At 39.7% G+C, this 13,767-nt stretch overlaps 1 protein-coding gene across 1 annotated transcript in view; it reads left to right on the forward strand.

Moving 5' to 3' along the window:
- Positions 1-793: 793 nt before the first annotated feature.
- Positions 794-13,767, forward strand: part of PRRT1 (proline rich transmembrane protein 1) — a 546,959-nt gene continuing 533,985 nt past the window's right edge. Inside the window, exon 1 of the mRNA XM_044083214.1 lies at positions 794-1,033. Coding sequence (XP_043939149.1) covers positions 1,015-1,033 — 19 coding nt within the window. The 5' untranslated portion in view covers positions 794-1,014. The remainder of the gene's footprint in view (positions 1,034-13,767) is intronic.

Genomic DNA, 13,767 nt, shown 5'->3' on the forward strand with positions numbered 1-13,767 from the left:
GCTGAAGATATGAGGCAATACTGCTTTAATATGGGGCACAAACCAACTAATACTAGAAAAACAGCACTATGAGACTGATTCTATTGTCTCACAAGAGGACCTTTGCCTGCTTAGCAATGCTGACCAGACATCTACAGACAAAAGTAAAGGCCTTGTTGCTAAAATGCCATTGCAAGTTTGTTTTCCTCATTGGTCCATTGTTCTTGTAATATTATCTCACACAACTGCTTTAATCTCTGTCTTTTTGCATTATACTACCACTGTAACACAACATGTTTTCACAACTGGGGACATTTGATACTTTTAAATAAAATACTTGAATTAAGTGTTTTTATGCATTAAGGGTGTAGGGAATGTGTGAACAGCAAACAACATAATCCTGCTGATCTCTCAATTGTTGTTCATAATTACTGGTAGCAGCACAAAAGTCTTCAGGCAACAGCAAAATTAGTCAGATGTTTAAGTGTATTTGTCCATTGTCTGTGGTCAGTCAAACTTGGGTCTCTATGCGTTTGTCAGCAGGGTATGTTTTCCATTATATCTTCTTTGTATAACACAGTATGCATGAGTGGCAATTTTAAATGCAGATTTCAGGCAGTAATTAATCTACTGATCCATAAGCAGTGATAAGCAATTGCGTTAATGCTGACGTAATAAAAAATACTGAATTAACCATAGCTTCAAATGTAACAGAAAGTGTTAATTTGTCATGTAGTTCTTTTTCTATGTACCTGGTGCCTGAGCATGCTGTGTCTTTAAGATTCTATCCTTATTTATTTATTTCATGTGCACTGTTACATCCTTTTGCCCAATAATGAATTCAGTCTTTGGCAGGCAGCTGAGAGGCAAACTGCAGTGTAGAGGAACAAGAGAGAGAGAGAGAGAGAGAATGCGTGTGTAAGCTGGATTGCTTCGCTATAGCAACACATCTGGACTGCACAGCCTTTGCCTCGTTATTTCCCCTTCTTTGACTGATTGTCACTCCCTATAGCCAGCTGGGACTGATCTCTCACCATGTCCTCTGAAAAACAAGGTAAAATACAGATTGTTATTGTATTATTTCTTTTTGTCTTGCTGTTTGTATTTTTATAGGAATGTTGTATTCTGCTGCAGACAGAATGGGATGATGGATCTTTCTCTCTCATGGTTATAAAAAGAAGCTACAACCATATTTTCTTTCTAGAGGTAAAAACGAACAATGATTTCTCACAGATGGAATGCTTCATTTCAACCCCATTAAAAACAATGAATGTGGCACCGATTTTCCTTTTTTTCCTGGCTTCTTGAAAAAAATCATGTTTCCCCAAGGGAGAACTATTTTTATCTGACTTCCATTGTTTTACTACATTTTATTCTGCAGTCTTGTCTTTAAAAAAAATCCCAAACCACTGAGCTAAGAAGGGTGCCAATTCTGCATGTTTCTGTGTTGAAGTATTCTGATTATTTTTTAGCCCATAGTCAGGAGATGCAATTAGCCTTAGCCAGTTAGGGAGACTGACTAAACTGTGACAGTGTTAGTCATTTGTCAGAGGACACTGATACTGCTCTGAAAATAAAATGTATATGTCACTCAAACTCAAAGGTTTGATTTCAATATTGGGTTTGTAAGAATACCAGCCACTGTTAGCTGGTCACTGATGCCATTTGATGTGTAGCTGGGTATCTATTTACAAGGCACTTATCTGCTTGTTCCTTTCTGTTGTTGTCTTGGTGTTTAAAGGTTGTGGATAGATGGATGGATTTTTTGCATGGTTCTGCTCTAATTATGTCCGAATGGACAGATGTAGGAAGATACGTGCTAGTTTTCATTATGTTCATTTTTATAAGAACAAAATATGTTTTTTAAGAATCCTGTGATTGCATTCTGACTCTTTTACCCCTTCTCTTCAATCCAGTGCTACATATTTCTTTATTTTTCTAACACCAGGCATTTAGAATATGTTACAGTCATACAGTAATGCATACTATAAACTATGCATGCGGGTTTAGAATATGGTATGGCGATGGAGTCCATCGTTCTCTTTATTATTAAGCATCCTTGCCTCTCTTTTCATGTTGTTTGTTTCAACTCTCAAAAGGGTACTGTAGTAAACAGTCATATCACTGGCCTATGGGACCCGGTTTGCCAGTTTTCTAGTGTTCTGCACGGTTTGCTTCATTATCACAACCAGACTCCATAATAATGCAGACGGCTCTGAGTTTCACTTTGCTTTTATACTTATTTCATCCACCCTCCCCAAAAGACTGGCTTGTTGATGTGATGGGTGAATTGTTGCTTGTAATGTCTACCATTTCATTTTGGAAATGGGCATGCACTGCCAGTATGCCATTTGGGTAGACATGCTTCCCGAGGAAAGAGGGAAGGGGACACAGTGTACCCAGCATCATTGCTCTATAATCAGTAAGGCTGGTTGTCTACCCTTAATCCTTAGAGACAATCCTCTTGCCAGTACTTGCACCACAAGATTTTGAATCTTAGCTACTGCAGACCCCTATTAAACATCATTACAATTAAACATAGCGCTAAAACATTGGGATCATCCAACCTTCTGTAATCTCTCCAGCGGTACCCTAGTATGGTTTCTCCATTAGTGAACATATTTTTCAGTGCTCCCACCCTGACAGGGAATGTAAACTTCTTTATTGTTTTTCTTGTCTGAAATCAGATTTCTTATTCAAAGAAGGGCAGAATGTAGCTGTAAAAATGATGTTATCTGGCCACTCTCAGTACTGTATCATTGATTGATTTCAAAAGTGTACCAGGTCTGCAGTTTGCAGAGCTCTAAATGTTGCTGCGCCTTAAACTAGTATTACTGTATATCTCCCAACTTTAACATTATGTAAGATTACATAATACTGCAGTAACATTCAGCCACTTTGAATTTCTGTGACAAGGACATGGATGAAAAAAATTGCTTCAGTGGTCTAGTTCACTTACCTGTTCTATAAATAAATAAATAATAACTGCAGACAGCCCTCACTGGTGACTGGAGCTGCCATGCATATCCTAGAAATGCAGCACACAAGAAATGGGGTATGCCTGGGCTTTTTGAATAGTCTATCTTTGCACCTAGGGAGAATACAGAACCCTCTCTGAAGCATTTCTTGTCATTTGTCTTTCTTCACAGTACCAATTATTAGAGCGTCTTAGAGGAATGATTGAATGCAGAAATGGTCACAATATTCTGAGAAGACAAACTTAGACACAAAAGAATAGTAACTATATAAGAAGATATTTTAACATTATTTAGTTAATTCACCAGTGGTTCTGGTTTACCGTGGTACTTTCTAGCATACTACCAGCTCCATGATACTAACACAGTTTCTATCCTCATTTCTAAATAAGTCTTCTTCATTGCAACATACTTTTGTAGGGACAGCATACGTCACCTCTCTGGGCTGTCCCAGGACAGGTCAAAAAAGGAAATTTTCATTTAACATTGCCATGTAATCTTTGTAATGTAGGTCAAAAGAAGATTTTCTTTTCAGCAGAGGTTTTGCTGGGAGCCATCAATATACAGCAACCTGACAGTGACAGTTTGCATTCTTCAGCTGCGTTCATTGGATTACTGGTTATAGCAGGCAGAACATGAGGCCTGGTGCTCATACTCACTTCATTTGTGACTGCTACCGATACCTTTACTATATATAGCCACCTAAGCTGTTAATTATTTTTGTTTTTATTTGTGTCTGTTGTGTGTGTGTGTGTGTGTGTGTGTGTGTGTGTGTGTGTGTGTGTGTGTGTGTGTGTGTGTGTTATGTGTGACAAGAATTTATATATACATGTGTGTGTGGATACAATGCATATACAGCCATTCAAACTGTTTACATGATAATGTATGATGTTTAATAACTAAAATATGTATGCATATCAGCATGTTGTTGGTGCTAGGATAGGCCTGGGCCTTAGCGTTCTAACCTTTTGCGTTCAATATTCATTTATAAACATTTTCTACGGGTGTCTTCTTCATTTACAGTAGTGCCTTCACTTTCTGTAGACAAGCAAACCATAGACATTGTTCTACGTTCATTGCTAAGGAACCATAAGTCATTACTATCTATTTATATTAATAATCCTCACAAATTATATTTTTATTGTCATGTTTTATTATAATTGATATGCAGCATGCTATACTTTACTTAAAGGTTTAACCCAAATAATGTGCATGTGTGTGTGTGTGTGTTTTACAAATATATATATATGAACATAGACACGCACATACCTATATGTATACCGCCTACAATACACATATGTGTGTGTGTGTGTGTGTGTGTGTGTGTATATATATATATATATATATATATATATATATATATATATATATATATATATATATATATATGGAGGAGTATCAATATATACCAATATACCAAAGCATAATCTTTACAAAATCAACACCAAAAGATTGGATTTGCAAATGCCATCATGCTGCTATGCATGTGCTAATCAAAAATACATTAAAACATAATTTTCTGCAGAGGGGTAAGCCTACTCCACCTCCATACCCCATGCTAATTATATATATTAATGCTGAGATTGCATGACCTTGGGAAAATGGCATATTCCCCTACCCTGAGAATTGTGAAAGCTTGCATACCTGTCGATCATCTGTTTAGTCGGTAAAACATTGTTGGCTAAACAGACATCGATCTAAGGTAGAGTTGACCAACTTCAAATTATGCATATGTGTATGTGTGTATGTATGTATGTATGTATATATATATATATATATATATATATATAAAAGACAAAAATAGGAAGCCTCCCACTGTAGAACTGTGTAATACGAAGTATCCAATCAACAAAAAAATTACCATGGTCACCATTGCCAGGCTAACAAATTTACGACACCAGTAAAATGGAAGATTTTCTTTACTGATATCCGAGGTTATCCAAGTGCAACTAACTCTGGGCAAAACTGCAATCCAAATTGTAGCTTGCTAGAGATCCCCCACTATGCCCCAGGATTCCCACTCCTCTTTTCTTGATATACTGGAAAATATTAGGGTTCAACCAAACACCCTAATAATGGGTGATTTCAACTACCCCACCATTAACTGGGAAAACTACTCATGTATCAACTCCTTCACTCAACGCTTTCTGGAATTCATAAATTCCAATGCCCTGGATTAACTTATCCACACCACCACCAGGGGCAACAATATCCTAGACCTAGTCATTACCAACATGAGTGCGTGTTTCCACACCTGAAATCCATCATTGGTCAGACCCATAAGCTAATCACCCTAGATATCCAAACCCCCCCCCCCTCCACCATTAAGGAAACCACGGTAAAAAATGTCTCCAAAGCCAACTTCATGCTTCTTAAGACAGAAGTGGTGAACTTCATGACACCCATGCATCTGGACAATACAGTTACGACTGCTGAATCCTACACAAATGCAGTCTATAAGTACTTACACGAGTGCATGGATCGTGCTATCCCAAACAGAACCAAGATGCTATCCTTCAAAAAAAGGAAGCCAATCTGGTGGTCCCTTGCCATAAACAAACTCTACAACAGAAGGAAGAAACTGTTGCAAAAGAGAGTAAAATCCCATGAGTGGAGCAGCTTCCTGGTCAGCCTCAGTAAGAAGCTGAGATCCCTTATAAGATCATCCAAAGCTAGCTATGAAAACAAAATCACCACTGATTCTAAGGGCAGCCGCAAAGCATTCTATAGCTATGTCAAGAATCTCAATGACAACACCCAGATCTGCTCTGAGTTACAGCACAACAGCACGAAAATTACAGAACCAAATGATATTGCCAACATCCTGGCAGATAGGTTCAGTGCTTTACCCCCCTCTCACCCCCTAAAGGGCCCATATACATACAGGAAGAATGCAAAGTCCCTGTAATTACATCTATGCACGTAAAATCTGCCCTCTCTAAAACCAAAAACACAGCATCCATGGGACTGGACAACATCCCAAGCTGCGTTTTACACAAACTTCAGAATGAACTGGCTCCCCACCTAAGCACCATGTTTAATCATAGTCTCACATCAGGCTTTGTGCCCACTGAATGGTGCACAGCAACAGTTATCCCACTCCACAAAGGGGAGCCACCACTGATCCTAGGAACTATCGGCCTATTAGCCTGATGAGCCTGGTCTGCAAGGCCATGGAATGTATCATCATGGAACTCATAAACAAAGACATTAATGACCTCTAAACTTTGGACCCCACCCAGTTCGGGTTTGTGAAAGGCAGATCATGCCTTCTGAACTGGATCGACATCTTCAAGGCAGTCACCAAAGCAGTAGATGAGGGTAAGGTGGTTCACACAGCCTATCTTGACCTCACCAAGGCTTTCAACACCATCCCCCATTCTGGAATTGCAGCTAAACTCACTAAACTAGGTATAAATCCGTACGTTGCAAGATGGGTTGCCAACTGGCTCACTGACAGAACCCACACTGTAAATGTTGCAGTCTCCAAATCTGACTTCAAACCAGTGACAAGTGGAGTACCACAGGGTTCAGTCTGGGACCTCTCCTGTTTGGTATCTACTTCTCTGAAGTACAGGCTAACACAGAAGGCATCTGGCTAATGAAGTTCACAGATGACTGCAAACTAGGAGCTATAGTCAAGTCCCGAAATGATGTGGACGTCCTACAGAAGGGCCTCTCTGAGACAGATGCCTGGTGTCATTGGCATGGTCTCAAGCTCAATGCCAAAACGTGCATTATCATCCCCTTTGGTAAAAACTCTGTACCCATGAACTACCACATAAATGGTAGTCTACTTAATGCCGAATGTGTGGTAAGAGACCTTGGGACCCAGGTGGACAGTAGTCTCTCCTTTGATCATCACATCGCCACAGTAGTCAGGAAATCCTTCTATGTGGCACACCTCATCACAAAAGGGTTCTCATCCAGGAAAAAAGAGGTCATTGTTCCCCTCTACTCGGCACTCATTAGACTCATTATAGAGAACAGCACCCCTTTTGGAATGTACCTCACAAGACTTCTGTAGCAGCTGGAAAGGCTACAGAAGTACCTCACAAAGAGGATTACTGGCCTCAAACAGATGCCCTACACTGACCGTCTCAAAAACTCCAGCTTTACTCTATAACATATCGCCTACTCCGAGGAGATCTCTGCCTAATATATAAAGCTATGTTAAACCCAGAGCTGTTGGACATGCTATACCTTAAGAAATCCCAATCCCTCTGAGCTACACACTCTAGGGACCTAAACCTTGTCACCACAATAAACAGGACATGCTGGAGGGATAGATTCCTGTCCCAGAAACTTCCTATACTCTGGAACAGGCTACCCATCTATGTCAAGCAAAGTTCTTCATTAGCACTCTTCAAGAAAAATCTTAATGAGTGGATGGGAAATAGGAAATACACCCCAGGGATCACTTCTGTGGCTCTGCTCAACAGGGACACAGGAAATTAACTTTCTTGGATGGTGTAAGCCAGGGAACCTTGTTGGCTAGGCTTACTTAGGCCCTTGGACCGATAGCCTACTACCTACCTATGAACCTATAAGCGCTTTTGGATCACCTGATCCTTCAACAGATCCATATAAAACAGGTCAGTTAAAAAACATTTAAATACTAAGGCATACCCAATCAAGACTTAATTTACTGACACACCCTCTCTGTCAAGATTTCACACATGCCTTTTAAGCCTTCTCCCTTTTAGTGCAGGTTTAATTGCTAAGTAGGTATTAAGACCTGGAGATTTATATGCCTGCAGCCTACCTATCCAGCACATCTCTGCTTTCTCTACTAGGTTATTAACATCTCCCCCCTCTCTTGTTGTTACCTATGCTTTGTATCACCCTAAAATAAAAAGAATGTCCTTCATTCTCTTTAATATTCTTAAAATGTTTGTTTTTTTTTTTACATCCTGCTGCCTAATGTCACTCAAATGTTTGGACATTCTCTCCTTTAGTGGTCTCATGATTTTACCCACATAAAAGCAGCCACAGAGACCACATGTAGCCATATAGACTATGCTCCTACTGGTACAATCTGCATACCCATCAAAATAATATTCTTTCTTCTGTTGCAAATGTAAAAATACATTTCCTTTGAAAATAAATTTTCAACAAGTACATCTATGACATGGGTGGGTGCCTTTTCTTTGTGAAACTACAGAGTGACAGTTCCCATTTGTATTACCTAAAAGCTGCTTAAGATTGTGATTGTTTCTAAAGGCGAAGTGAGGTATTTCCCCTACAATCCCTTTCATCTCCTCATCTGATATCCGAATCTTCTAGTTGTTCCTAATCACATTACAGATCCCCTTTATTTCATTTGAATATATAAGTATCATTCTAAGTTCCTTACTATCCTCTCTATGTGGAACCTCTTCCATATGATCCCCCCTATCTAAATACGGTTTCCCTACGTCCTCTCTTAAATCCTGTACTTGTCTCTGTGCAGCGGTCATTTCACCTTGTTTGTATCCTCTGCTCAAAAAATGTCATCCTCTTCAATAAACTCCTCCCCTTGGGTATGAAGTCTGGATGCTCTAAGGAATTATCCCCTGAGGACATTCCTATGAACATGTCCAGGGTGCATACTAGATCTATGCAGGGTACTATTTTTCCAACACTCCTTCTGATAAAGAGCAGTGTGTATTTCCCCAGACACAGTACCCTGTTTCAACCTAATGTCAAGAAAATGAATGCTTTCAATATCATGTTGCATTTGAAACGTAGAAAATCAGTGGTAGTTTCTAAATATGCAACAAAAGCATGCAACTGTTCAAGGCTCCCTCCCCTTAAAATAAAAACATCATCCACGAACTCTTTGTAGAAATTAATACATTTATGAAACAGGTTACTGCTAAACACATAGCACTCCTCCCATTGTGCCAACACCATATTAGGATAGGTGTTGGCACATGGGTACCCATGGTCACACCACATTTCTGCAGGTATAAATCATCTGCTAACAAGAAAGTATTATTCTTCAAGATGCATTTCATCAGGGTACATAACAATTCTATCTTTCTATGATCATACTCACTTGCTAAGAAACGTTTCCAGTGCTTCTAAACCATAAGCATTTGGTATTATGGTAAATAGAATTTTTATATCCATCGTCACCATAATCAAACAGCCACCATGGTTGGTGTCCCTTTTATACAATCCTAAATCTCTAAGGAAATGTTGTGAATCCTTCAGTACAGCTGGTGCTAGCTCAAGTAACTCCTTTAGATTGCTCTCATTTACACACACACATACACACACACACACACACATATATATATATATATATATATATATATATATATATATATATCTTACACACACACACACACACACACGACTTTTTTGATTCACTCCCCAATACTGTAGTTTCACACACACACACACACACACACACACACACACACACACACACACACACACACACACACACACACACACACACACACACACACAAACAGGCACGTTTTTTGATTCACTCCCCTATACTGTAGTTTCACAAATTATCAGCTAAAGTTCAGGAGACTATGCTGTAATTATGCAGTAGAAGACAGGCTGGATTTCTAACTTCGTACACAGTCAGAGAACCTTTACATTGTCTCATGAGCCACATTTTGTGGGTCTCTGAGAGCTGCAGTTATTAATCTGCTTTCTATTGTTCTCAGTTTGAGTGTGCTTTTTTGCACAGCCTGCATTTTTATCCTTTTACTGCAGCATTAGTGACATACTCTAAGAAGGAAGTGCAGTATGGTGTAACTAGCTGTTACTGAACGAATGGCTGCATTTCTGACTAATCCTCTCCAGCAGTCCCATAGATAGTAACTGCTGTATTGGGCTTAATGATACCCCAATCAGTGTAAGCCTTCACCCATCAGAGGTGTGTATACTACACAGAGCAGTCATTCCAGTTGAATAGCATGGAATGTTCTTATTACTCATCCATATCAGTAACATAGAATATTGCCATCTGCAACAGGAAACTAATACAAGGACTTGCACATGACTGTATTGAGTGCTTATAACAAATAGAGTTAGCAGAACAGTATGTCAATTCTTGTTACCATAGTTTTGAAAATTTTGCACTTCTATTCCAGCCCCAAGTTATACAAAAATACTTCACCAGTCAGTCATAGATTAGTTCTGTCAACACAGCAAGAGTTCTGAATATCAGTTTGCAGTGTCAAAAAGTAGACACAGCAATATGCTCAAGTTACCAGAAGGAATGTTGCAGGTAGAATGGAGCATCTCACAACTGTTTTTAATTCTTTGGCAGCAGAGCTGTGCCCACATGTGAGCACAGGACCAAAGGGTCAGGTGTTAGGTAATGTACTGTATAGGGGGTTAAGCATTAACTTGAAAACCACTGCTGAACCTCAGTGCATACAACAGTTAGCAGCAAGAAACCTCTGCTGGTTAATGTTTTCAGGGTCTCAGATGAGATGAAATGCTACATAGAAAAAAAAAGAAAAAAATAATTAAAATAATATTACAGTAATGCAGAGAGGAAGGTTATATGGACAGAGATAACGATGGATACAGAGAGAGAGGCGATATTTTGAATAACAGGGCCACATGTGATAAAGGGGCCTGTAAAGAATTTGTTACACAGTGAAAGGAAGTAAGAAGATGAGACACATCTAAGGCAGCTGCAGTATGACAAAGGATTCAACATTTTGAATGTATTGTATGTCAGACTGCCTGCATGAATCATTGTTGCTTCACGGTCAGAATATGACTTTGTCAGATGCTGACTTAAAAGTATTATCAATCTACCATTTGGTTTGTTCCACATATGCATGTGACCTCAAATGTAAGCTCAGGTTTAACAAGATAGTGTTTGCCTTACTGGTTAATTTTTAACTTCTGTTTGTGTCCACTCAGTAAGCGGGGTCTCTTCGTCAACATTTGGTTGTGTTAAGTGGGGATAGCCCTAGGTTAATCTGCCAACAACAGATGAGGGAAGAGAGAGAGACAGAGAGAGAGAGAGACAGACAGATAATTATACGTATATACACGTACATATGTACATGCATGCACACATCATACCTCTCAACGTCTTGGAGCAAGAAATCTGGACAAAGGCATAAATAAAAGTGGGACAAAGGCCCAAGAATAGGGACATTTTTTAAACATTGGTCTTACAAACTTAGAAAGTTGATAGAATAACAAGTTTTGCATCAGCATGAATTTTCTGAAGAGTATGAAGTTTAAAACTCAAATGTTTGTCATTATTTTCTAGCTTCAGTCTTTAATGATTTACCACTAATTTGCCAGAAAACCACAATTTTATCAAAAATGACCAAAAATATGAGGCAAACATTCTGTGAAAATCTGTACAGATGAGCGGTATGGACAGACACACATGCATGCAAGTACACACACACACACACACACACACACACACACACACACACACACACACACACACACACACACACACACATGAAACAAAGGTATGAAGCTACTATTTAGAATGAAAAGAAAAATTAAAAATGGAAAGATAAAATACTGTCAGCAGCTCAGACATGACAGTATGCAGTGATGCAGGACATGGCAGTATGCAGTGATGCAGGACATGGCAGTATGCGGTGATGCAGGACATGACAGTATGCGGTGATGCAGGACATGGCAGTATGCGGTGATGCAGGACATGGCAGTATGCGGTGATGCAGGACATGGCAGTATGCGGTGATGCAGGACATGACAGTATGCGGTGATGCAGGACATGGCAGTATGCAGTGATGCAGGACATGACAGTATGCGGTGATGCAGGACATGGCAGTATGCGGTGATGCAGGACATGGCAGTATGCGGTGATGCAGGACATGGCAGTATGCGGTGATGCAGGACATGGCAGTATGCAGTGATACAGGACATGGCAGTATGCGGTGATGCAGGACATGGCAGTATGCGGTGATGCAGGACATGACAGTATGCGGTGATGCAGGACATGGCAGTATGCGATGATGCAGGACATGGCAGTATGCGGTGATGCAGGACATGGCAGTATGCGGTGATGCAGGACATGACAGTATGCGGTGATGCAGGACATGGCAGTATGCGGTGATGTAGGACATGGCAGTATGTGGTGATGCAGGACATGGCAGTATGCGGTGATGCAGGACATGACAGTATGCGGTGATGCAGGACATGGCAGTATGCAGTGATGCAGGACATGACAGTATGCGGTGATGCAGTCTGGTTTTCTTCTTTTTAAGAACAGCTTTTCCCATTTTTCTTGTTATGCAAATTAAGGAGAGCAGTAACATCTCATTATATGCAAATCAGCACATCTCTGTTGTTTTGCTGTCCAATAATGTTCAGTGGTTGTGTGACTATGAGGAAAGAAAGATGCCGATTTATAATCCAGATAACGGCAGAGGCTGGTGGGTTTGGCAATGGAAGCAGAAGAGGGGCTTGTGTGATGAAATTAAAAAAAATCCCTAAATATTAAGCTGTTTTGTTTGGTGTGCATATATTACAGATAGTTGTAGAAATATCACTGAAAGCAGTTGTTATATAAATCTAGTAAATCTCTAAATATGTTTGTAAGAATCACAATTTGTCTTTTACATCTTGGAATTCATGATGGCCCTTGGCTCCCTATATTATCCCCTCCTCATTACAGTGACTTCTTTGTGCCACCCCCTCACCCATCTAATAATGAGTCATACATGATTTTAAGTCCTGTAATTTATTTAAGAGCTATGAGGACCCTGACTATCCTTCTCATTAACCTGTATGTCACTTTTTTTGAATTACTAGGATTTACAAATCATCTTTGTGCGTTGGACACACACTGGAAGAACATATCCTAGCTATATGATGTTTTCTGTGTGAACATTTCTGTGTGTGAGCACGAGCAAATGTACTTATGATATGTGTGTGTTTGTATGTGTGTGTGTGTATGTATTACATATGTATACATATTAAATGATGCTATCAAAGTAGTAGAAGAAATGCAATAAAACATGTAAATAAAATACCATTTTTAAGAAATATGTTAAAGGAATGGTGCACATCAAAACACTGAATGCAGAACAATAGCCAGTGTTTGCTCCTCTGCAGAACAGGTTGGTAGTGACATCAAGGCTGATAGTGGCAAAGGGCCTTCCAAGGTCCAGTCCTACCCCAACTTCATAGAAATACTTAAACGCACATGCATGTACACTAAATACATGTGGGTAGAGAGACATACATGTATACATACAGGGACACATATACACACACAGACACACACACTTGTATACATACAGGGATACATACACACAAATATATACACAAATGTATACGCATGCATACATACAGGGGCACACATACATGCACACACAAGCATGCGTGCTTACATGCAGGGACACACATGCGTACATGTATTAGACTACCTTGTTGTTGTTGTGTCTTTCGGCTTTTCCTGGTTAGGGGTTGCCACAGCGGAACTCCAGTCTGCTAATGATTGGCAGTAGATTTTTACATGCCGAGTTGCCAGCTCTGACGCACAACCTTCAATGAAGGCACGCCCATTCACGCATGTCTCCACACAGAAGACGCTCTAGCTGAGAATCGAACAGGACAACGTCTTACTGTGAGGCGACAATGCTACTGCAGCACCACCACCGTAGACTACCTACTGTGAGCAAATGTCTAAGCATCTTCATTTATTAATTCACTTCAATTTAGTCTTCTGTTCTAGATGTAATTTATTTCTATGTTTTAGCCATGTAAGAGCCATTGAGTATAACTACCTGTTTCCTGAGGAGATGCAACAGGCTTGACTGATTAACTTGCCTATACACATGGTATGAAAGTGGGT

Source organism: Protopterus annectens, chromosome 9.part0 (genome assembly GCF_019279795.1).
Source record: "Protopterus annectens isolate FY-2018-M chromosome 9.part0, PAN1.0, whole genome shotgun sequence".
Lineage (NCBI taxonomy): Eukaryota > Metazoa > Chordata > Ceratodontiformes > Protopteridae > Protopterus > Protopterus annectens.